Source organism: Osmerus eperlanus, chromosome 22 (genome assembly GCF_963692335.1).
Source record: "Osmerus eperlanus chromosome 22, fOsmEpe2.1, whole genome shotgun sequence".
NCBI classification, from domain to species: domain Eukaryota; kingdom Metazoa; phylum Chordata; class Actinopteri; order Osmeriformes; family Osmeridae; genus Osmerus; species Osmerus eperlanus.
In genome coordinates this window covers 6,018,424-6,044,003 of record NC_085039.1, presented here as the reverse complement: position 1 = coordinate 6,044,003, position 25,580 = coordinate 6,018,424, and the positions used below count along the sequence as shown (strand labels likewise).

Here is a 25,580-nt window from a genome sequence, read left to right as displayed (position 1 = left end):
ACAGTGTGACATGGTGTTTCCAAGTGGACAAAAGCTTAATGCGTACTTAGGTGCACATGCATGGTTTGTGTAGTATGTTTGTTAGTGTCTATTTCACTTATGGTAAATTCTATGCCATGTACATTAATGCATGCTTACTTAGTAAATACCTCAGAAAAGTCTTAATTTTTCATCCTCTTTTTGGTGAAATATGGGTTTGGCACACCTAAAGTTTAATGGAGACCCTCATTGCAGTAAAGCACTGACCTTTTGGTTTCAAATAGCCACACTACTTTCACCCAGGTACGTGCAGGTAGCACCCCAGTACTGCATAGCTACTACAGTACTCCAATGCCCTTTGCCCACAACAGCATACTGAGTACACCAGTTCCTAACCAGGTTTTTGATGATGTAATTCTGAATCCATATGAATAGGAATCTAAATATCCAGCTCTTGATGCTGAATGTCAGATATGCTTGGATCAAAATATATATTACAATCTAAAGAACGTTGATGCCAAAAATAATTGTATTTTTGACGAAGAGCAATCAATGCCATATTGTGTTCAGTCACTGACCAGGGGCATAACACTTAACGTTCATTTTCCCACAATAAAAACAACAGCAAACAAAGTATGCTATGGTTTCCATAAATGGAACATAAATGGCAATCACACATGCATGTACTTTCATTTACAGCATCTGTACATTTGAGTGCATGCATGAAAACAGTTGACACACAACTGTTACATCACACAAACACACATACACACACACATACATACACAGCAACCTAACACAGCTGACATGTAACAGAATGCTATCAGACACCAGAGCAGTGTTGGCCTCCCAGCTCACTACGTGCGTGTGTGTGACATTGAGGACAGTCCACAGCAGGAGACTGTAAGGGACTCCGAAAGAGAGCTTTGACAACCAGGAGCTTGATAAAATATTCACATGACAAGAAGCCAGGCTAGCTAACCTCATCACTCCCACCCCTTTAATGTGCCAAGGAAAATAACTGAGGCTTTAAATGAAACCCACTTCTCCCAAACATGGGGCCTGAATTTACATACAGTATTGGTACATGCTTTATCTCACATGATATTTCTTCAAACTTTTTCTTTTGAATGTAAGTACTACCTTCTTTAGGATTGTACTGACAAAGCATAGAAATGGTAAAACACAAATGTTTAGTCTTGTGTTGTTTTGTTTCCTGTTGGATTCAGTTTCCCAGTCATGTGCTTGCCCCTTGTTAATTTTATGCTAATCACATTAAAAAACCTTGACCTAATTGCTCACGGGGTATGCAAATGCTACTGTGAGGCCAGTAAAGATAGAGGTTCCCATTGTGTCCATTAGGATAATTACACAAATGCACAACTCATTAGGAACTCTTTAATATACAGTACAAAAATAGAATGTTATACAATAACTGTCACATTAAAAATAAGCAAATGGCTATGACCAGGCTTTAGAAGTAAGTAAGTAAGTAAGTAAGACTTTATTTATATAGCACATTTCATACAAGAATTGTAGCTCAAGGTGCTTTACATAAAATCAATAAAAACAATAATACAAGTGATAAAAGTAATAATTAAAATAGCAAATCTATAAAAACAATAATATAACTAATAAAAGTAGTAAAACCTTTCTGAGATAAAATTACTTAAATGCTTCGGTAAAAAGGTAGGTTTTAAGCTGTCTTTTAAAAATGTCTAGCGTGTTTGCTTCCCTAATATTTATGGGTAATTTATTCCATAGTTTTGGGGCGTAATTGACAAAGGCCGAATCACCAATCTTCTTATGACTGCTTCTGGTGACCTCTAATAGGCCTGCATTTGATGATCGCAGTGTTCTAGCTGGTGTGTAGTTTATAAGGGAGTTAGCAATGTAGCTAGGTCCTTGTCCGTGTAGAGCTTTGTATGTGAGGAAAAGGACCTTAAAGTCAATTCTGAAGGTAACAGGGAGCCTGTGTAAAGTAGCTAGGCCAGGACTAATGTGTTCTCTCCTTTTAGTTTTGGTTAATAATCTAGCTGCAGAATTTTGAATGAGCTGTAGTCTTTCAGTGGTTTTCTTGGGAAGACCAGTGAAAAGTGCGTTACAGTAGTCCAGCCGGACTACTTCCCTTTATCTGTTCTCATTTCCTCATCTCAAATATAATCTGATAGGACCCAGTCACAAAACACCCTTTAAGTGGTGTTGGCAGATTACATCAATAACGCCAAGTGGATATTAGTTTTGTGTGATAAAGGAGGACTTATCCATTTTGAATAGTTAGGAATTAACCTTTTCAATCGTGAACAAAGGTGAATTATTTTCTTCTGAAAATCAGAACCATCATGAAGCAGACAACAGATAGATATGAAAGGAGAAGACTGGGAGAGGGAAGGGGAAGGGTACCTGGTTCCATCCTGTAGCTTCCTGTCGAAGGAGGTGCTGCGGGAGATGGTGCCATGGACGTACTGGAACATCTGCTGTCCCGGGCTGGGCCCTTGGGTCGGTGAGGCACGGGATAAGGGTGGACCGCCGGGAACGGCGGAGACCCGATGCCAGGCAGCAGTGGTCATTCTGAAGGGGGTGGGTGCTCCTTCGTGATCCACTTTATATTCCACCATTGGCACGCGGTACAGTTCAGTGTAGCTCCTGAAAATACAAAAATACAAATAGGTCAATTCCCTAACTACTTCCATCCATATCATACCATACTACCACTGGTATGAGGTCATTTAACGAACGTGATTTTTTAATTATATTTTCATTAGGTAAATGGCAAGGAAGAATCTTCCATGCTTCCAGAATGCTTCCAACTGTCTAGATCAGCCATTCCCAACCTTTTCCACTTTGCGGCCCACTTGCATAGCTCAAATATTTTATGCGGCCCGTGTACACATCCGTTCACATAATTCGCTCTTATCACACGTTTAACTCACCACGGGAGCCAAACAGTTCACTTTCATGGCAACATTTATTTGAGCCAACACAGAAGACAAAGTGTCCATCAGTGCCACACTAAACACACATTGTAAAGAGAGGTAACCTGTATAACTACAACCATTCCTATAGTTCCATATAACAATTTTAAATAGCAAACATGCCAAGCGTAACTATTGACGTTTTGGTCATGATGTATTAAAAGCTAAATGTACCGTATTTTCCGGACTATAAGGCGCACTTAAAAGCCTTTAATTTTCAAAAAAAAAACGACAATGAGCCTCATAATCCGGAGCGCCTTATATATGGATTCATTCTGGTTGTGTTTACTGACCTCGAAGCGATTTTGTGTGGTACACGGCGCTCTGTCAAAATGTTTTAGTACGACTTTGGTAAACTACAAAGCCACACCGCTTGCAGCATTAAGGCTACCGTTGTCAGGAGTGTCGCGGAATAATACATACTGTGCTTCACCATATTACATTGTGAATACACTAATGTTCGTTTTAGCGGTACATACATTTACATTTAGTCATTTAGCAGACGCTCTTATCCAGAGCGACTTACAGTAAGTACAGGGACATTCTCCCCGAGGCAAGTAGGGTGAAGTGCCTTGCCCAAGGACACAACGTCAGTTGGCACGGCCGGGAATCGAACTGGCAACCTTCGGATTACTAGCCCGCTTCCCTCACCGCTCGGCCACCTGACTCCAATTTCAGACAGGTATCAGACTGTTTTTTTTACGTGTTACAACTGATCAAGGTTGGGAGTTATTGTGAATACGCTCATTAACGTTTGAACAATGTTGAGAGTTATTGTGAACACGTTTAATAAAGTTTGACTGACTGACTTATCTGTAGTGTTGTTTTTGGCGGCCTGTTTTAATTTTAGTTTTAGTCTAGTCTGTGTCAAGCTGTCATTTTAGTTTTTATTAGTTTTAGTCACGTTCATACTCTTTTTAGTCTAGTCTAGTTTTAGTCGACTAAAAGTCTGAGCATTTTAGTCTTATTTTAGTCAGACTTATCCATGACTATTTGTCTAGTTTTAGTCGACGAAAACTGATGACATTTAGTCTAGTTTAAGTCAATTAAAATTGTATTTTAGTGTCTTTTTAATCAAAACAGAAGTAGTCTAAGCAGTAGTCTCAGGAGGCATGTTAATGCCAAAACCATTTGTTTAATGTATTGGTCTAGAACAAGGTATTCAAAGTCATGTTGTTGATGCCAAATTCAGTTCAGTGTGATTGCTATGTGAATGACAAAACTAGCTACAGTATTTGGCCAACAAGGGATGCTTAGTACACATGCAGTCAGTCAGGTAGGAACTAAGAACCCACTTTACACTGTCTCATACAAATACGCACACACACAGTACACACACTAGTCACACATGGTAACCCACTTTACACTCTCTCACAAACAAACACACATACGCTAGTCACACACGTTTGTCTCAGACTCTCAGACCATTCATTGACAGTGCTTATAATCCAGTGCGCCCTATAGTGCGGAAAATACGGTAATATATATTTTACCAACAGTATACTCTACATAATTTTTTTTACCAGCAGTATATATAAATATTTTAGTTTTCATTGTTTTGGCGGCCCACCTGCATTAACCACAGAGGTCGACAAGATGGTAATCATTGGTCTAGATGGCTTCAAACTAGTAATTGATTGAATTGCTTCAAACATAAACATAAAAATAAAACTGTTAACTTTCCAAAATGTGAAGTCATTTTGACTGTAAACTGGGAGCAGCCATTTCTTCTTTGATTTAACCACTGAATACATACCCTCTCCAAATGGCACAGGCACAAGGCATCAAAAGGTGACAAAAATTCACATGACATTAAATACCAGTTGGCAGGCAACATACTTAATATTTTTGGGCAGTAATTGCTCAATGCAGTATCTATCCACATATTGCGTCATTGCGTGAGGCCTGTGGCTGAATTACATCAATAACATGGATTAACCTAATGAGTCTTTAGGTCATGGCTTATGGAGCTAATTAGCTTGGATGCTTCCCTGCATCCCCAAGTTTCTGCAATGACAAGGCCAACAAGTATAGGGTTGAGGGTTTAGGTTGGTTGAGGGGCAGTTTCTATGGGCGTATGTGAACCCCTCTGTGACATTGCTTGTAAAAAGGGCTATAAAATTAAATGTTGATTTGACTATTTTAAAAGGTAAAGGTAATATTGAACTTTTTCTTTGTTGTTCTTGTCCATTTGCTATTAAACCGTGGTCCCTTTTATTTGGCTGGCCGCCAAGTGAACTGACCTCCTTGGAGTCCCATCCTCATACGGATGAACGATGACCACACTGACGGCAGCTGACGTGCGGAGCAGGTCAATCATTTGCTCATGAGACAGCGATGCAACAGCCACCTTGCAGATCTCCACCAATCGGCAGCCGGGACGTAGCCCAGTCTGCCAAGCAAAACCGAATGGCTCCACATCGGCCACAACTCCCTCGAAGTTGACGTGGAAGCCAAGTTGGCCAAGACCGTTTCTCCGCAGGGTCATCTCCACTGTCTCACAGCCACGGGTGACAATCTGCAAGGGTGCAAATAAGTGGAGAAAGATGCTTTTAAGAGCAGTAATGTACACTATGAAATATATATAAACATTTTATAACCATCTCAAAACATTATACTTAAATATAAACCATCAGCATACTAAAATACAACTAGATTGGACACTTCTAATACAATGCTAATTGGAATACATTTAAATTCCATTATAAAAATATAAACATTAAAATGTATAATTAGTACTAAATAAAGGCTTGGTTTATTATTTTATTTAAAATGTGTAAATATTACTAAGCACGTGTAGCACTGGCAGTCATCAACCAAGTTTTATATATTTTGGTTGCATCTTCTATAGCAACTGGCTTGGGTCAACGCTTGCCTTTATTAACTTTGGCTAAAGTGACATTATTGAATAATCTTCAAACTGCTTAAGTCATTCCTTCTTTCTACTTAGAAAGACAGCATGGCCTATTCAACTTGGTAGCTGGGTTTATTGGAAACATCAGGCACTGATTTTAGGTTGGCAAAGAGAGGGTTGTTTGTATGTTTCCAATAAAAAAGGGAGTGGGAATCAGGGGGCATTCTCCAAATGTGCCATGTGTTTCTTTAATTATGTGAAGAACACTTGGCCACAGTGTTCATCACCAACCGGCAGAGCGTGTCGATGCGTTATTAGCTCAACTGAGATACAACCCCCAGTTCCTCTTTGTTGAAGAGATTATGTACACTTTTGGAAAATCCCATGGCCCAAAATGAACTGTCTGAGGTATGAGGCACATGGTATGTGAACCACAACAAGTTATGCTTCTTTGTTTATTTTATGACGTACAATTATCCTGACTGCAGTGATTGGCCAGAGCATGGGATTGAGTTCTTCTCACCCAAGGTAAACTATTTAAACTAACAAGATTAGTAATGGCTCACCCTTCATTTAAGCCATTTTAAAACAACCTTCTAGAGAGGTAAATTGCAGTTCCCAGGCCAACTTCAACTTACAAGAAAACCCTGACCCATCATGTTTTAATATCTAATTCATCCAAGGTAAGGCCTCTTTGGTAAAGGTAAAATGTCCAACACTCAAATCTGACAATGTGGGCATATTTACAAATCTAGATAAGGATATAGTTTCAGTAAAGGTTAAGTTTGAAAGCATCCTTATATACTCGCCTCCAGGCGTTGCATGATCTCCCGAACGTCATCCCAACATCCCTCCTGAACAGAAAACACCACGCATTCCCCACGCTCGTAGAACAGCTTGACACTCCCACATAACGTGCTCCAACCAATGACGTCCCGACAGTAGCAGTTAAAAACCACCTCTTTGGATGCCTCCTCGATCAGCACCACAAACTCGTTGGAGACAGCCAACAGGCAGCCAATGTCTGCCGACTGTCCAAAGTCCCGGGCCACCACGGCCCAGGTGACCGCCCCTGTGCTCTGCAGGTGGCTGTTCCTCCTAGGTCTTGTACGCTCCTTCTTTTTGCCGCCCAACGTGATGAAGCTGAACTTTGCGCCAGATGAGTCCACCGGGGTGGCGCTGACAAAATTCTCGGCCAAGTCTTTCAGGTACTCTTGTCTCGTGCGCATGGCCATGGCACGGAACTTGTCTGACTTGTGAGCCGCATTTTCACCGTTGATCATTTTGGCCAGGAGGAAGTCCCGGAACACTGCTGACTTTGGGAACATCACTTCCTGTGGGATGGGTGGACCGAAAGCGGGAACATCTTTTGATCTGGTGACTGCAACACTGGTGAAGGGAGAAAAAAGAAATGTAAAACAAAAGAACTTTGTTTTTTAAAGTGCTCTTTTTAAAAGGCATCAAGTCCAAGAGGATGTCACCCTGTGACTAGCCTTGCCACATGTCATCGCACATAACACAATAATTTGTCACCACACATTGTTCGGTCTGATATATAAGAACAAAAATAATAACAAATAACATTTTCTATTTAATTTACTCCTATAATCTTGCTAAAGAAAAACAAACAGAGCAACACACAACAGAATGGGTCATTTGAAGGATTAATGTCATATTAATAATAATAATCCACAACCTGAAAATAGAAACAACTCAAACGATTAAACTCCTAATGCAAAAGGAATACTGTAGCAGCTACAACCAATGATAATGGATGCAAATATAGAATGTTTTCCCAAGTAAATGTTTAACATAGGTACAGTAAAATGTGTGAAATGGAATGATGAAGGTCCTCTGAATCACTTAACATAACCTGATTTGGAGTAAACACAAAAATCTAACCAAATACGTTTAAACAAAATGTGTTTGAATCCTTAGAGTACTTGTATCCTCTCACACAATTATTCACCCAAAGTGCATTGTATGAATGCCACTATGCTCACCTGTAGCAAACATTTTCAGTGCAGGGGTTGTGTACTTTGACTATGATGAAGACATGTTGAAAGTGTGAGCGGATGTTTACTGGAGTGAAGGGAAGAGCACCAGGTTCCTGGAAAATGACTGTGACTATGTCGTTTCCAATATGTCTCTTTCTCAGTAGCTGCAAAAGGAGGAAAAAGAGACAGGAAACACATGACAAAGAAGTCAACTTTGAAGTAAGCATATCACTTATTACACATCAAATTCAAATCACCCAATGATTCTGAACCTGGGTCAAATACTGTGCATTAGCTCTATCATTGAGCTTTTACCCTGAATTTTATTTAGCTATCTGCGTAAAATCATGTAACAGTGAAGTTTTTGATAGTAAATAACATGTGATTAAGACACATCTGAATCAAGTGTGTGATCTGCCTCCTTACTCCCTCGACAGAGGTGGTGAGCAAATAGGATTGTGGCGGAGCCGCCCAGCTCAGGGAGTTAAGAGAAAGAGATCTGTTCTCTGGAGACCTTCAGGAGGATTACTGCTAATCCCAGACAATCAGCCCTGATCCCAGAAATAAATCATCAAATCACACAAAGTCCACTAATTAGGTCCAAGACACACGCAATGCCATCATATAACACTGGCTCGATTTTTCAAACGGGAAACGCTTTCCAGAAATGTCACTCACAAAGTAAAGTGTGTCCTGGACCAGCAGATGGATGTAGCTTTAGGAGGGCCTGAAATCGAAGCTGCTCTGTCAGTGCAGGCGCTATTTTACGGTAAAACTAATTTGTCACAAGGACTGTCCTTTCAGTTTACACTAGCAGTCCTTGAAGTTCTCTGCACAATACATGTTACACTTCTGTTTTCTGTTAGCAAGAAAACAGGGTGCCAGGGACCCCATTCCACCATTTCTAGATGTATCTGACATATTCACACAAACGCCACACACACGGCTAATTGGCAACTGCATGCAGAAATGTTGCTGCGGTAACATTTCCAGCAATTTCCTTTCCCATTAACAGTTCACAGGCTACAAAATGAGAAATGCCAATTCTAATTCAGCAGAGCACACTGTGACTAAAGGTCCAAAATTACCAGCTGTCTGCTGTGGGCAAGGGAAGGCCACTGAGCAATCTGTGCTATTATGATGGCAATAATGATAAAACAAGGGCATTTGACTCATAGTTGCAAACAGGATATACAATCGCCCATGCAGTAGGATATATGAAAGTTGAAATGTACTACTGCAAAATAAATGGAGGAAAAACAATATTTGTTTCACAGAACTAACTTGTCTTTCTGGGAAACCATTATAAAGCAACTTGATTCCTTCATATCAAATTAAAAACAATTGATTTGCAAATTCTTGCCTTACAGCTAGCATAACATACTTAACCTACATATCAAATATTAACATAATCTTGAAATGTTTTGGATTCTAATGTTTAATATGTGTGGGTAATAATTTACCTTTAAATTATTTGTATAACTAAGTATTTTCTAATTTAAAACCTAAGATGATGTGTCTTCTCACCTGTTGTCTGTTATTGGAAGTGTATGGGAGCAGTGTGGATACATGGAACATCAGCTCACAATCTTTATAGTTGGTGTAGAGAGAGTGGGTTCCCGTGGAATCCGCTGACACAAAAACAAAGAATTGAGGTCAGACTGACTGACACAGAACAATACAAAGTAATGGATGTTCTAATCATGAAAACAGACACTGCAAGAATAGAATGTTCAGGATTGAAAAGAACAGGTCAATAATGTAACATGTAAAAACTTATAAAAAGCACTTTAGGGGGGTTAAACCTTGAAGTTATTGCACAAGTTCACATACATTTTCACATTTGAACACTTACTTTTGTTGTCAAGTTGCGCCCTATACTTGGTGAAGCCCTTCAATCTCACTCTTTGACCCAGCAGATCTAGAAACTCATCCAGGGCAGGGCTGGCATTCTCATTGTTGTACATTTCTTCCTCCGTTCGCTGCCCCGTCCGGCAGTACAAGATTCCCACCTTGTGTTGAAAGCTTAGCTGGATCACATAAAAAAATGTTGGCAGTTCAAACACATCTTAGTATGTCAAGTATTGTTTTCAAATGCTTGGGTCTGAGTAGTGAGTAGAGTGATATTTAAGTGTCAGTTTATCACAATTATCCAATAAAATAACAATTTCCTATTGAATCGCTACATTGTATTCCAAGTGGCTTTCAAAAATACATGACAAGAGACAATCCCTCACTGTCTGTATCTTTAGATAACATTGTAGATTTACAACGTGGATGTGAGCAGTGTGCGGTGTCAAATTAGGCTTAAAGCGCAGTGCAAGCTCTCAAGGATAGCCCGTTTTACTGGCAAGTGCATTTTATCTCGACCTATCAATATCCATTACCTGACACCGGTGCTGAGACAGTCGTACTAAGTGTGCTATCAATCTGAACAGGGAGTCGACACCACAAAAGACGAGTAATTTCATTCAGAGTGCCCATCAGACAACACCCAACTGTTGGGTCCTGAATAATTTATGAGACTTCTGGAATAAGGGAGAGTGGTGGGGGATGATGAGAAGAGGTTTTAAAGGCAACATTTCAACCCACAACCAAAATCATAGGGACCAATGCAAAATAGGGATTTGTGCGGGGGAGACAGGGCAGCTCAACGCTAGGCAAAAATTGTGATTTGAGCCGCTAAAATGAAAATAGATTTGCGAGTAACAATTTCACTTTCATTCAAGCTGCAGGTGCTACCTTTAGCTCGTCTTCCCTTCTCTCCAACACGAGAGGGGCTCTTTGGTGAGTGTCACAACAGCAGTTGTCATAGCAACCCATGCCAAACATTTAGCAGAAGGTGATGGTCAAATAACTTTGATTTGCAGAACAAAGACTGAAGCACTTTGAATGATTAATATTTTGAGGAAGCTAGCAAAACATGAGTAAACCATTTAATTTAGTCTCCTCCAAATGGTTGTCAAGATATATCCCCTATATGCTTGAGGTAAAAATTGCTGCTCATTTCAGTCTCAGCTTTACAATCTTTTTATTTTATTTTAATTTTTTTGACTAAACAGACTTAAACTCTATCTCATCAATACTATTTTATTGTACTAAAATGATGTTACCTTTGCAGTAGTGAAAAGCTAAATCGATCCATCCTTTCCATTACACCTCTTAGATTACTTACACATTGAGTTACGTGGCAATATAAGGTGTTGTTTTTCTGCCCTCTTGGGAGTAAAGATGAGAAAATATCTATAAATGTAAATATGTGACAGTCACGGAGGTCTAGGGGTGAATTAATCAAAATACTCTTACTTAATATAATTAGGATAATCCCCTGACATGTTCATCCCTATAATATTGAACTACATTCAGTGTATCATCTCAAAATAATGAAGCTTCTTCCACTCGGCTTTGGTGTTAGCTTGCCAGGTTTGTACTTTTTCCCAGACCATAACAAAATACAATCAATGTTAGCAGACTTTAGACCAATAGAACAGAAATGCTTAATCCATGAACCAATTAGGACAGAGTCTTGAGAAAAATTCCATTACAGCACATCTAATAAACAACTTGAGGAACCAGATCAATGCCTTAAAGGAAGCCCCACTCAGGAGCTTCACTCAGATCAATGGCGTCATTGAAGGGTGGTTTCTAAAAGAAGTACCAGGCTAAACCACGTTCCATTCACTCTCTACATTCAAGTTTCAGTCTTAGGGATTAGCTGTAGAGTAGGAAAACGACCCAGGGAGTTCATTCTTTACATAAAAATTGGGAATTCAGCATTGTGACTCTTAACACAAAAGGTCAGGATAACTATTGTACAACTGCCTGTCATATACACTATGAAGAAGAGTTTCCACACATGCAGGAAGAATAAATAGAACCCACTGTGCATTCATCAACTAAAAAAACCCTGAATGTTTCTAATTTCAAAGACCAATTTTTTGTGACTTTAAAGAATCACATCTCTGAATAAACTAGGAATGATAAAACTCAACAGTTTTAATCAAGGTAATAGTATTGGTCAAAGATCACTCACGCCTTGCTGGTCCAGTTTCAGAAGTTGCTCAGGCACCTTGGGTGAATTGATTGCCAGCCGAAGACACTGAATATTCAGCTCTGGTACCACATACTCCAGAACCTCTTTCAACGGTAAGCCCTTAGTCGTACCGTGCTTGGCCGTGGAAGGGACCGCATCCTCAAGGATGGCTCCCCGGAGGGTGGTGAGCTTGAGGGAAAAGAAGGTTTGGTGTAGGGAGAATGACCACATGTAAATGTTATTATTATAAGTCCGGGAAATATCAGAATATTAAATACCCCGGTTTTAGCTCAACCAACATAATTAAAGAGTAGGTCAACCAAAAGAGCCTCCTCTGAGGTGCTAGTCTGAGTGCATCAGTTTTGAGTTGAGCATTGTAGCAACTGTATGTATCGTTTTATTTTTTTCTGCTTAATAAAATGTATTACTTAGCGACGGACAAAGTTTTAGGAACTCAAATGTAACCCATGGGACAGGACTAAGAGCAAATTGTCTGCACCCCATAAGTCTTCCATTAACACCCCGATTAAAGTTAAATGTTACAATAAAATCTACAAGTCTCAGCACTTTAGACGATTAAACAAAATGTATACTATGCCATTGGGACATGGCCAGATCCCTGTTCCATTGTATTATTTAGAATTTGTACTAACTTTGTAAAAAAAAAAAAAAAAAGATGGCAACATGAAGAAAATTTTCAGCACAAGATCTAATATACCAGACCAAGAATGCGTCTCTTAAACACTGCCCCCTCAATGCAGGTCAGTTTACCTCACTAGTCCTGAAGGTGACACGGTAGTTGTACTGTGTGCCATCTTTTCCTTCCTCCAGTTTTTCCCTACGGACGCTGACCGCCACTGGACCCAAGGTCTCATCTGTGCCAAAGTAGTTCTGGTGATCTGAGAGTGAAAGGCAGCATCATTCATTAATAAGCATGTACTACCTGGATATTGATGTACATTCATGTGGTTCATATAAATATAAAACATTATTCTTTTGCCCAATTTTTTTTATTTATCCACTGCTTAAGCATTCGAAAACAATCAAATAATTGCATATATAGATATATATATATATATATATATTTATTTTTATCAAGCCGGCATTGACTGAAACACCAGTAGAAGGAATGGTTTTCATCAAGGGCACTTAAGTTTGCATAAACTCAGCAACTAAACATTGTGACATGCGACGTGTTAACAATCCCAAAATTCCATAAATTTTACAACCCCAAACATTTTTCTTCATTACAGCAGGCTGAAGAATATTTCCCCATTGCTAATCCCTTTTAACATAATTCTATTCAACCGAATGTCCTAATTATGTTTTGTTTGATCCCATTTCTGCACAACAAATTGCAGACACAAGTTCTAACCCTAGGCTGAGGCTACAGTGTGGAGGTGATCAAAGCACAGCAATGGAAGGAACTGTAAAGCTGTGTGGGCTGTGAACACATATGGAGGGAACTGAAACCAAAACCTCATCATCATACTGAACAAGACACACAACCAAAATACACCAATGCTTCAGTTGATCGCTCATACTTAGGACGACGTACATGCTTCCCCTGTCAAGGCGAACTTCTTCTGTTTTATTAATATCCATTCTTATTTTTGTTCAAGCGTGCAAGACTTCAGGAAAAGCTATTACCTCAGACAGGGGCATATGGTAATTGACCATCCATTTTTCATACTATGGATTCTAAACCATTTCAAAGGGTAAAACTCTTGAGTTACCAATTATGGCAGTGCAGCTATCAATGTCAGAGATGTTTACCTCACAACATGTCATGCACTCTTGACATGGAAGGGACATTTGAAGTACCTGTAAGTCCCTTGAGATCAGGGTCAAAACAGGCAAATAATAAGCAATGCCAAATTCAAAGTGGAAATGCATAGAGTTGATGTGGTGTCTGGGATTTCAATATGGCTGCTTGATGAATATGAAAAAGCTGTTCAGTCAGTTACCTATTTATGAGAACATTGCAGTGCTTGCAATACTTGTATGAGTTGCTCTATGCTATGTGAATACTTCCTCAAACATTTAGATGGGCTCCTACCTTTATTGTAAAAGTACTTGTGGTAGTAGTATGCTCCTTGATCAACATGCTCAATGGTGTAGCGCTTCATCATGTCTCGAGGAAAGGCTTGGCTCTCCCTTGGCATCTCTAGCACTGACACACCTGCATTGGTGCAGCGGGTACTTAGCGTTGATTCAAGTGTATAAGCCTCTCCTACACTCCCATAGGTGGCGCTATTCGCCTTGGGCAAAGCCAACTTCCTTTCCCCCTCACCCCCAGTCTCATTACGAAAGTAAGGGCAGCTGAGAACCAAATGATTGCCTTTCCCGTCCCCCTCATCTGCTTCCATGCTAGCTTTGTGTCCAAGGTCTTCGCAGCTGCCCACCGGCGATTCACAGATGGGTATGGGCATGACGGTGTCCCCTGTCCCAGAGGCCTGGCATTGGGAGGCTGCTGAAGCCCCTGTGGTGGTGTTCTTCCTCCGGCCAAGGTCAGCACGGTTAGCAGCAGCTTCGCTAATGTTGAATAGGACACTCTGGACATCATAGTGGGCAAAACACTTCTGGTAACTAAGGGGCCTGCCGAACCTCCCGACATCCTCCTGATCTAGGTAGTCTCCCTCGCTTTTCATAGTCTTCAGTCTCCGGAAGATTGAGGTTTCCACCTTTTCGGACTTCATCCGCTGGATGAATGAGCGCTCCCTCTCTCGGCTATAGAGGAGGGAACTGTCAACGTAGTCGTAGCCCGGTATGCAGACAATGTCTCCTCGCGCAATCTGGGCAGCAGTCTGAAGACTTGGGGACAGGGCGGTGTTGAAACGCAAAAGTTCAGGGAAGCTTTGTGGAGGAGGTGCACTGGGTTGGTCAGCAACTTCTGGGTGGTAACCCCTCAACGTGGCTGAGAAACCTTCACCGGACAGACCCTGCCGATCTAGGGAGGAAGTGCTCCCGTACTCACGGCGCAAGGTAGCCCCCGTATTGGGGTTGATAGTGGTATGATCAATATCCTCAGCTCCGATGTCACTTATGGTGACTTCGCTGTTGCTCCTCTTCACTCTAGCGAAGCCTTTCATAGGTGAATGGTTTAAGAGGTCGCAGAGCGGGTACTTGGTCTCTTCAAAGTCTGTGCTGTTAAGCAACTCCTGACTCTTTCCGGGGATGGCGTCCATGTTTTGGTCAGATGGCACTAGGCTGTCATACCTCGGTGGAGGGCAGGCCTCCCAGCCATCCTTCCGCTGGGGCCAGTCTGACACTCTTGCCCGGACACCCATCTTGGGTCTGGCTGGCGCTGCCTGCCCATGGGGGATTGGAGGTCCCATATTCCCCTTTAATGCCTGGAGCTTCTTATTGAATGGGTTGTCCAACTGCATGAAATAATTGTAGCCCTGGGAATCTTCGACTACTCCAGAAAGGTTTGTCAAGTCTCCTGTCCTGAAGTTAGGCGCGTTCATATCCTGAGCACAGGCGCCCCTCAATCCAATTCTGCTCTTTAATACAAGCCATATGATAGAGTTTCACAGCAGTTGCACCTCTTCTTTCTCAGTTGGCTAATAACTAATAGGTAGTTGACTTCACCAGGTCCATAATCCATTAGAGGAGTCCTTCTTCTGAGAAAAAACTGAGAATATTTATCCCTACAGGTTGTCCTCATCAGTCTGTAACAGCCACATTGGTGTATTTTTTGTACCACAATCTGAAATGAGACAAAGAACACAATAGTTAATTTCATAATCCAAAGATCCGTCTTTCAAGTAAGGCACAAGATCCAACCCAAGCCCAGATTAATTGATACGATATGCTTGCATCAATATATGTCAAAGCGACATATATTGTTTTTATGGGTTTGCTGGAATCTTTGAAATGTATTTAGAGCATTAAAGGGCATGTTAAATCAAAAATAAAAGATGAATTATGTAATAATACTACCACACCACCATCATTGGAAAAATAACTGGAGTGCATACAATATATTCATGGAATATATTTCAACTTTGAACCATCTACATAATTCCCAAAAATCCAGACAGAAGATTGTGCATCCTTTCATGTGTGGAAGGTTTTGTTGTACCCGGCATGCACCAGCCCAGGGTTTAAACAAGCATTGAGCATTAATAACACACAGGAGGTGTAAAAACCAATTTGCAATAACTACATAAGACACCTATCCTAAAATTGGAAACGGCACAGTGTGGTGCCTGAGACAGGGCAAGAGATGCCATCTGCACCAATGATGCCTCCATTTATTATTAAAGGCCACTAATAAAGTGTGGAGGGGGAAAGGAGGGATGAGGGAGCATTCATTAAATGCATGGCCTTGATGTCTGACCATTTGAGAGCAAACAGATCATGAAAGTGCAAGATGAATATGGATAGATGACATTTCCTGCACCCCTCTCCCCACCCCCATCCCACCTGTCATGCATGTGAAAGCTTCCAGCCCAACCAAAAGGGATGGCTTTGGTTCTAAGACTTCAATTAGTAACAGGGTCTAACAGAGCAGATTAAAAAGCAGATATAGTAAATATAAAACATAATTAGAATATCCTTCCGCAGAACACATACAGTAGTTCTATTCTTTGTTATCTGATCCGCAAAGTGAAACACAGTGAAGCTAAATGCAACGGAAAACCAACCCTCCAATCTACCTATATCTGGCCCTGTGAATTGAACTGGACTGGAAAACAACAAATATCTTAAAACAACAGGGTCATAAGTTCCTCCCATATATCCAGTTGACACACAAAATCTTCTAAAACCCCAGAATTCAGTGCAAAGCTGGCACTGAAACCCTGGCAGAGTTTATAACAAAAGAGGAGGGATGGATATTTATGGATCAACCCCTGTATCCAAACGAAATAAAAGTTCCCCCACTACTGCCTCACAGAAAATATATTAGTCCCTGACTATGTCATTACCAGTTTTTGTTACACTTTCTCATTGATTACCATTACATCTGGTGGGGCTGTAATTGTAGGACCAACTTTGATCAGGTCTATGATTTCAGCCAGAGGCTGAAAATAACCTACATTCAGACTGGTGTTGTCTAGTCCAACAGCAACATTAATCAAGATATTTCAGATCATGTAATATGTGCGTAATATATTTCATCTCTCCCTGTGTTCTATTTAGATACAGCTTGGAGTCCAACAGTCATTATTTTGGGAGGATTTCAGACACAATTACTCCAGACTGCTTATGGCAGTGTTCCTTGGTTGAATTGGGAGATTACAACATAATCCATATCAAGTTGTGATAATGATGAGAATAATACCAGGAAAGGAGATCAATGAGCAGCCAGAGCTAATGCTGCCCAGTCCCAAATCCACAGAGACAGTTGTCTCTCCGCGTGTGTACCCATCATCTCTGTAAGGAAGGAGGGTTTAAAATGACATGTGCTAAGCGTACTAGGGATTCTTGATACGGTCTTCACAACAGTTAATCCTAACAAACAGCAACCTGGGACATTCTTTTCTCTACTTGCAAGAAAAGAGCATCCCTAATGTCTTCAATTAAAAAAAAAATGCACATCCTACACACCTGAGCAGACAGTCCATGGACAGGCTTGGCAACAACATGACTGATGCAAGACCTCAAATCAGAAGCACATGTCCAAATATGATATGGGGAGCAAAGATATGTTTTCATTGAAAGTGGGAGATTCTCTATTCTGAAGAGTGCCATTCAGAAGTCTATGCCTACAATTATTTTGTTATTGTTTCTTTAATTGTGATGTGATGAAATGATAACAAATCTTTGTGTGGCCCACTGTATCATTTCTTCTGAGACTACCTCTTTGAGGGTAGTGATCAAAAGGAGAATGATTGCTCTTGATGATTGCCAGTGTATACTTACACATCTCTTGACCTGATACAGTTGTAGTCGAAATACAAAATAGATATTTAAGATGCTAAATCATGACATTTGTAGATGGTTCAAGTATTAATATTTTTTTTTTACATTTACAGGATTAACACACAAGAAAACTCACTCTAGCTACTTGTTTTACAAGCATGTCAGTACTGTCTCACGGTAGATTGTGAGAATAGTTTTACAGATGTGTTAAAGGGGCAGTGCCTGTTTGCTACACACTTTATGACACCAGTTGGCTACACTTGTAATTTGCATGGCGGCAAATGGCGCACTAATACAACAACAACAACAACATTTCATGAGCATAAAAATAATAAGTAAATAAATAAGTAAAGAGATCATACATTTTTCCTAACTGGTCCTTTACGGCCACACCTCAGGCAGTCATAAAAAATCTAGCCAAGGCATTGACCGCAATATGCCTTTAAGGCCCAAAATCAATGAGCTCACATGGCTCTCATTGCAAACTGGGCCTGTATCCAATCAAGGTTGGGGAGGCGGGGGGAGCACAGGGTTACAAAATTCTGGCCCAACACTTGGGCCATGCTACAACTCCCTACATGGGTTGCGCACTTTTCATGGCCAACCAACACTGGCACCGACACATCATTAAGAAATGACTAAGCCAGCATGGGCTCCACCCGTCTTCTATTTTTTTGCCTTGTTAGGTGCCTGAGTTTAAACCTCCCACCCCTTCACATTCCTGCCTCCCAGACGCCCGCCTGCCCCCCCTCAGTTGTGGCACATAATGCTTTCTGTGCCGGGGTGGGGGGGGTGGGGGTTCTCCACCAGGATTTATTCCAAGCAGAGCAGGCTCTCTGGGTCCGACAGCAGGGATCGGTTCACATTCACATTCCAACGCCAGAGTTCTCCCCCTCAAGCACTACGCATACATTTGATTCCAATTTCAGGGTCCGGGGGCCAAATCAGTAAGCGTTTACATGAAGCTGACAATTCCCTTGTGGAAGGCAAAAGACAGAGGTTGGGTCTGGGGGGTGTATATGTAGATGGGGAAACAATCTATAGTTTAGCTTTCGTTTAGGAGAGGTGGTAGGTGGACCTAAGGAGGACATCTACAGAGGCTGTAAGATAAACAAAGCCCAGGAAATGTGAAACATCAAGGTGTTTAAAGTAAACACTCGGGTGTCTCAGTCTGGGGAGTAGATGAAAGACGCCACGCCCCCTGTGAAGACCCTTATGGGGTGGTGTTCATGGAGTGTTTGTGTGTGTTTGTTTAGGGGGCTTATATAGCTATTTTGATTTTAACATTTGTGCCACTGCTAGGTTGTTGTTTTACTGAACAAACCAGCTGCCCCGCTGGCCTCCAGACACACTCTGTTTCCCATTAACCACCCATCTTCAGTGCCTTGTGCAAGTACAGGTAGTGTGGCTTCTAATGGCCTTCTGTTTTTGTCTTGCTTGTCTGCCGTGTCAGTTCTCGCCCGCATCTTTGGCAACCTAAAGTGATGACGTTAGTGTTGCGAGTATACAAGCCTGGGGGAGTTGCAATGAAAGCGAGGAAGAGCTACGCTTTGCTGACTGGGCGGCGCCGACCAGTATCAGCTGTTGGAATAAATCAAAGCCAAGACACCACGAGAACTCTTTCTCACCCTGGGTCAACCCCTGGCAACATAACAGTTCCCAGCTAAGGTTTAGGCAAGCTGCCATTTGGAAGATAAGGGTTGTTTACATTAGCTAATCCTTAAACAGATTAAACAGGTTGATATCATTTATTGGGACTATCCAGTGCTGGCAAACAAGCAAAGACGCTGGCCACTCATGCTAGAAAAGTCAACCCATATATCTCTTTTTTTTTCTTTTTTTTTTTACAAAAAGCCATGTGGAATTTTGGAGCATTTAAATGTGCTAATGTTTAGTTATTTACATTTTGACCCCTCTGGACTTTTGAAAAGTAATACCTAACATGTGCTACTCTCTTTTGGTCTAGTAGGAAGGTTAAATGCACTGCATTGTTCTACAAACCTTAGGACCCTGGTGTGCTAAATATAGCTACTGTCTGGATGCAATGGCACAGACCCAACTGTCCTCTGGAGATTGTAGTGTTACTACAGTACCTACTATATATTAAGGTTTTATCTCCCAGCATGCCTTCCCTACAGCATGTCATTGGAAACTTACTAGCATCATGTAATACAGCTCTGAGCAAAACAAAGCCTTCTCAGGACATTTCTAGAGAGCTCCACACAGGAACTTTGTATTCATACCAAACATTATTCAGTGTTTTATGTTTGTTTGTTTGGCTTGGATTTTTTTTTTGAGGGTTGTGGAAAAACAGCTTGTGTATACCATTGTATGCACAAGCATTTTTGTGTTTATAGCAGACAGGTGAGTCTTCAGTTAGCCCTGGAGCTAAAGACTGAAAGATAAGTGAGGGATTGTTTGGAAAGGACAGGTGTTCTAGATAAAAACTCTGATCGTGTTTAACCACTCTGTAAAAAAATAGTGTGGGGGGAGGGGTGGGCAGCAGAAAGATTAGGTATGCCTATAGTTTGTTTACCAAATAGTGAGATCCTCACAAAATACAAACATTACCCACATGCACAGGCCTCTGGACACATCTTTCAGTGAAGATAGGACGGATAAGAGATAAAGAATAGTGTGTGTGTGTGGGGGGGGGGGGGGATGCCTGTTTTCACTCTGCCACAGCTCTTGATGTTGTCCCTGTGTACTGTGTTTGTTCAGGATCTGCTTGACGTCAATGTTTGGCACAGCAACACTCACATGTGAATCCAAGGGCGCACATGTAGACCAATCACATGGATGGATGTAACTCAAACAAAAATAAGGCCATGATGTCCAAAGTCAATTTTCTATTGATTTAAACCAATAGGACATTGCTGTGATCTGTGACAATGACAGAAAATGGAGAGGAAGGGACGGAGTGAGAGTGAGAAGACACACTATTAAAACAGGTGTTGACAGCAGTTGAGAGCATGGGGAGATGGTAAGAGAGATGTAAAAGAGAGAGTGCATGTGAGCTAGTGGGAAAAGAGAGAGGGAGACGGAGAAACAGTCCTTTCACGTTAGCGAGCCTCCTACGCGGTTTACCACCGGGATTTCCCAGAGAGCTATTTGAGGACAGCAGCTTGTTGAATTGTCTGGCGATTTTAAAAGAGAGTGAGAGAAGAGACAGAGAGAGGCAAGTATCATTCATGCTACAATGCTCTTGAAAAAGAAAAACAGGGGAGAAAGACCTGGGGAGCGAGCAAGAGCGAGAGAGAGGCAGCTATTGAAATCCCCATGAATCCAGAGCAGCAGGTAGCTGGTGAGGCTCCAAAAGCTCTCACTGCCCTCTGCTTGAATGGAGGCTGCCCCTCCCCTTATAAGCTAGCGGTTGACAACCTCAACACCTAGCCTACACAAAGTAAAGCAAGCACCGCATCCCTAAATATCCACCATCTGGTGGACTAGATGGTGGTGGTGGGGGGTGGGGAGGTTGAGCAAACGGAGAGTTAGCGAGGTCCTCACACCCCACTGTGAGGGGGGATTCCGCTACCCACTCTCCCACCCCCCATTTTTCTCTCCCCCGTTTCCCATACTCATTCCAGCAAGGCCTACGCCCCCCCCCCCCCCCCCCCGGCTTCAGTTTTCCCTCTGCCATCTCATTACCATAACCCCACATGTATTCTGCCGCTGCACCAACCCTCAACCAACACCCTTTCACCAGCAGAATACAGACACACAATGAGAGACAAGACAGCATGCACCTTCCCAGCTGGAAATAGAAAGACACAGTCGCTGCAGCTTGCCATTTCTGTTCAATAAAGAGAAATTTGATAAAAAGGATATGGTATAAAAATGACTGGAAATGTGATGCCAGTCAACTTTGAAAAAATAAAAAATTATATTTGAAGGGAAGGAACTGGTTTGTCACTTTAGCTTTTTGGGGGGGGTTAGGGTTACAGTGTTGGACTAATATTTATTCTGTCCCGTTACATGCCAGGATGGCATACTGTGAAATGCTACAGGTTGTATTATGAAAGCCAGCATGCTTTTCTGGATTTTCTGCCCCATAATCCTTTACGCCGCGGAGCAGGTGTCAACTGTAGACAATGCTATAATAGCAGACCTATATGCTTTGAAAGGCTAAATATACAAAGCAATAAACCCTAGGTTGCATACTGCCTGCAACAGTTCATACTGTGTAAGTGTAGCTGCAATACTAAAAGTAAAAGTAGCCTATATGGGTTAGGATGAAGCCCTACTCTAGGAGAGAAGAGGTGGGGATGTGCAGTTAAAAAGGTGAACACCGTTGGCCTCTAACCAGGCCCCACACACACCCAAACACAACAGCACACAAATATATATACACCCACAGTTTGGTCATAAATCTTTTTCTGCAAACAAACATCCCCAAATAACCTGAGGCACTGATAGTCAACACAGCTGCCATCCAAGCAACAATAAATTAAGTTGCATGCGTTGCAACGAGTTGGGTTTGCATGCCTCCATTTGAATATTTAATTTTTACTTTTTGTCTTGCTTTTCAAATAAAATATTTATTACAAAATTACAATTTCAAAATATGTATTTATATGTTTTACATTATAGCCGACATTATACCAACAAAGCACAATATAACTTAAAATACATTTGTAAAATACAATATTTTTATTTGGCCATCTTTGAACCCCAATCTTTGAATAGCTCTTGGAAGTCGCTTTGGATAGAACCGTCTGCTAAATGAATAAATGTAAATGTATGCTATAACTGACTGCTGAAATAATGCTACAAACCTTCAAAAAGTGCAATGAAAAGAAGGAGGGGGGTAATATTCCGAGATTAAAGTCATAAATTTGCGAGAAAGAAAATAGTAATTTTGCAAGAAAAAAGTCGGAGATTTTCCGAATTAATAAAGTCACAAATTTGCGAGAAAAAAACTAGTACCGTATTTTTCGGAAAATAAGCTGCATTTTCTATAAGCCACACCCCACCAGTATGGGAGCTTTGTGTTTGTATATCGGAGTTTAGGCCGCACTGGTATATAGGCCGCACTTTAAACGGGAACAACAATACCATAGCGCCGGTTAGCGTTGAGTGGTACAATGCTCATGACTGTTTATTTATCCAGTCACACTTTCCCATTGGACAGCTTGGATAGCCATCTAACTAGACAACATTCCCAATCAGGGTGAACACTCAAATTATTTAAACTACAGACCATAGCATGACACATATCAAAACAGAAGGAACACAACAATAGAACTCCAAACAATGCTTATCTAACTAAGCTAATGCCCTTAACTTCGTAGCTTTTCAGCTTGCCGCGGGGCATTCTGGGTACCAAGAGTATTGTCGCTACAATACCAAGCAATGCACGAGGCGATCTTACAGCATTGTGTAACACATTTCGGTTGTGGATTGTATGTCCAGAAATAAAGCCAAGTTATTCATTTAGTGGCGAAATGCATTGTTATGTCTACAACATTATTTTAGATATAGTATAAGTTTAGCTAGCTTGCAAATCCTGAGGATAGCCTACTGTAGCAGACCTTTCTATGTTCAACGGACAAGGGTGTTTTGTCCCTCGGGAGTTGCCGTAGGCATGACGCTGACGTAAGCATTACGTGAAGTCAGTGAGGGCTGTTCGATAGTGATGGGCGATACCAATAATTTTCTTTTCGATCCGATACCAAGTACTTTCAAGACCAGTATTGTCGATATCGATACCGATACTTCTATGAAATATTTTTATTTGAGTAATTTTATAATGCATTCTGAAAGCCATCGTTATTAATATGAAATAACCTGCAATAGGCATTGTTGCCTCCTCTGCTCGCGTCAGCTGTACTTCGTTGTGCTCTTTAGGGTGTTTAACTTTTAGATGCTTGTCATGTTTGTGGTATTGCCACAAAGGCTTATTGTTGTTTGACAAATGTCACATGAAGCTTCATCGTTGTTAACTGGAGTGAAATAACTCCAGATTATGCTTCTTTTTCTTTCAGTCATGACCGCAGCAATGCACTCGAATCTGCGCTTTCACTGAGTGAGAGTGAGAGAGCGCGGCGCGCTGCCGCTGATGAACTCATGATAAGCACAGACACAGCGGAAGAAAAAATAGTTCCTATTGACTTTCTTATTTAAGTAAATTTCTATATTATACGACCTACTACTATTATAAAAGTATTCTAAAATCACTTGTTAAATCCCAGGTAGGATCGATATTTCAAATTGAGAATCGATCCTTTTGATACAATGCTAGTATCGAAAATATCAATACTTTAGGATCGATCCTCCCATCCCTACTGTTCGAATGGCGATGTCAAGAAGAGCAGTGGTAAAATACAAGTTGTAAAAAGAGCCTGCGTCCGTGTCTTATTGTCCACACGACCATATAAAATTATATCTAAAACAAACCTACAAAAAGCTTGGTTACACTACCGAAGTTGAGTTAGCCAATGTTGTTAGCGATGCTAGCGTTAGTTTTCTAGCTATATATAACATTTCACTGGGTCTTGCAGCTGTTTGATTTACTGAAATTATTATGAAATGTTATGTTCTACTAGCCTGGTCCTAACCAGACCCTCGTACATTTCATTTGTACAGAAGGTCTGGGATAGCCTGGCTCTGCCCTCCTACGTACTTCCGCTCAATTTTGATTTTGCTTCTGTACTGCGTCTGGGCTTGAGGTACGTCAGATGTCTCCGGTTCACTTTCTACCTGTCCAATCAGCGAACAGAGGGAGTGGCTGAGAACTACAACGATGTCGTGCGCTAGTTTGTGTTGTCGTTCGGTAATGGCGGCGGAGAAAGATGCAAGCGAAGCCATTCTGTCCGTTGTGGCAACGCTGCCGAATATCCAGAAGTTAAAGCCGGAGCAAGAACAATCCACAGGGTTCGTTTGATTTTCCAGCTAGCTCTGTTAGCTGAAAAAAAAAAAAAAAAACGTAAATTTTGCACGATAGCGCTGTCTCGTCCAAAAAGAATTACACAACAAGGCCGCACAACTATAAATGTTGAGCGTGTCTCCGCACATCCGCACATGACATTAATGCAGACCCGCAGAAGCATAAACCAGGCTTGATGCAGCAGGTGCTCAACCAATAGAATAAAACGGGCGTCATATCGTAGAAATAACTAAATATTGTAAAATGTTTGCATCGCACAGATATATTGTACGACGATATGTTATTACACCTCTACTCATGTAATATAATAAATTTGATCTAAATGTAACGTAATTTTGTTCCTTTATTGTAACAGATACTACTCTACTATAGTTTTGGTAATCCTTTAGGATTTGGACTGAATTGCAGGCAGTTTCTTCCTCTTTCTCAGTGGAAAATACTGAATAAAAAAACATCAAAAATCGAGGTAAGAGAAAGATTATGATTGTAAAGTAAATTGCAGCTTCACCGTCAAATGACAATTCACCCTCCCTTTCCTCGAAAGACATATTGCACCAGTAAAGAAAAAGATTGACATTCCGCTTATCTGTTCCGCAGATTAAAAAGATAAATGAAATGATTGTGTTGCCACAATAACCTTTAGTCCTCCTTGCAACCCCCCCAAATTTCTAAGGCGGTGAAAGAGTCCTTAGAGGAGAAACAGCAGGATTTGAGCTGGGCCTTTTCATTTTTTCATGGGGGGCTGGGAGGGTAAAGGAAGTTCGCCCCACAAAACGATTCTGAGGTTTCAAAAGAGCTAGAAAAGGGACCAAGCGCTTTGAGACCTCATGAAAGCCTTCTATAGGCCATATGCTGTGGTTGCATATTTCTGACCTCCCACCAATAGGAGCAAAATAATAGGAGAAAGGTATGAAGGGGTAGACTAATTTTTCATAGAGACCGAGTGTGGAATCATTTAAATAAGTACCATGTGGACATACCTTGA

At 41.1% G+C, this 25,580-nt stretch overlaps 1 protein-coding gene across 3 annotated transcripts in view; it reads right to left on the bottom strand.

The window, feature by feature from the left end:
• sipa1l2 (signal-induced proliferation-associated 1 like 2) overlaps window positions 1-25,580 on the bottom strand; it is a 58,039-nt gene that overhangs the window by 20,511 nt on the left and 11,948 nt on the right. For all 3 annotated transcript variants that reach the window (XM_062447856.1, XM_062447858.1, XM_062447857.1), the window contains exons 2-10: window positions 13,898-15,550; window positions 12,610-12,737; window positions 11,839-12,027; window positions 9,661-9,835; window positions 9,333-9,436; window positions 7,812-7,969; window positions 6,618-7,197; window positions 5,198-5,472; window positions 2,383-2,625 (exon numbers count right to left, since the gene is read on the bottom strand). In XM_062447856.1, coding sequence (XP_062303840.1) covers window positions 2,383-2,625; window positions 5,198-5,472; window positions 6,618-7,197; window positions 7,812-7,969; window positions 9,333-9,436; window positions 9,661-9,835; window positions 11,839-12,027; window positions 12,610-12,737; window positions 13,898-15,308 — 3,263 coding nt within the window. In that variant the 5' untranslated portion in view covers window positions 15,309-15,550. The remainder of the gene's footprint in view (window positions 1-2,382; window positions 2,626-5,197; window positions 5,473-6,617; window positions 7,198-7,811; window positions 7,970-9,332; window positions 9,437-9,660; window positions 9,836-11,838; window positions 12,028-12,609; window positions 12,738-13,897; window positions 15,551-25,580) is intronic.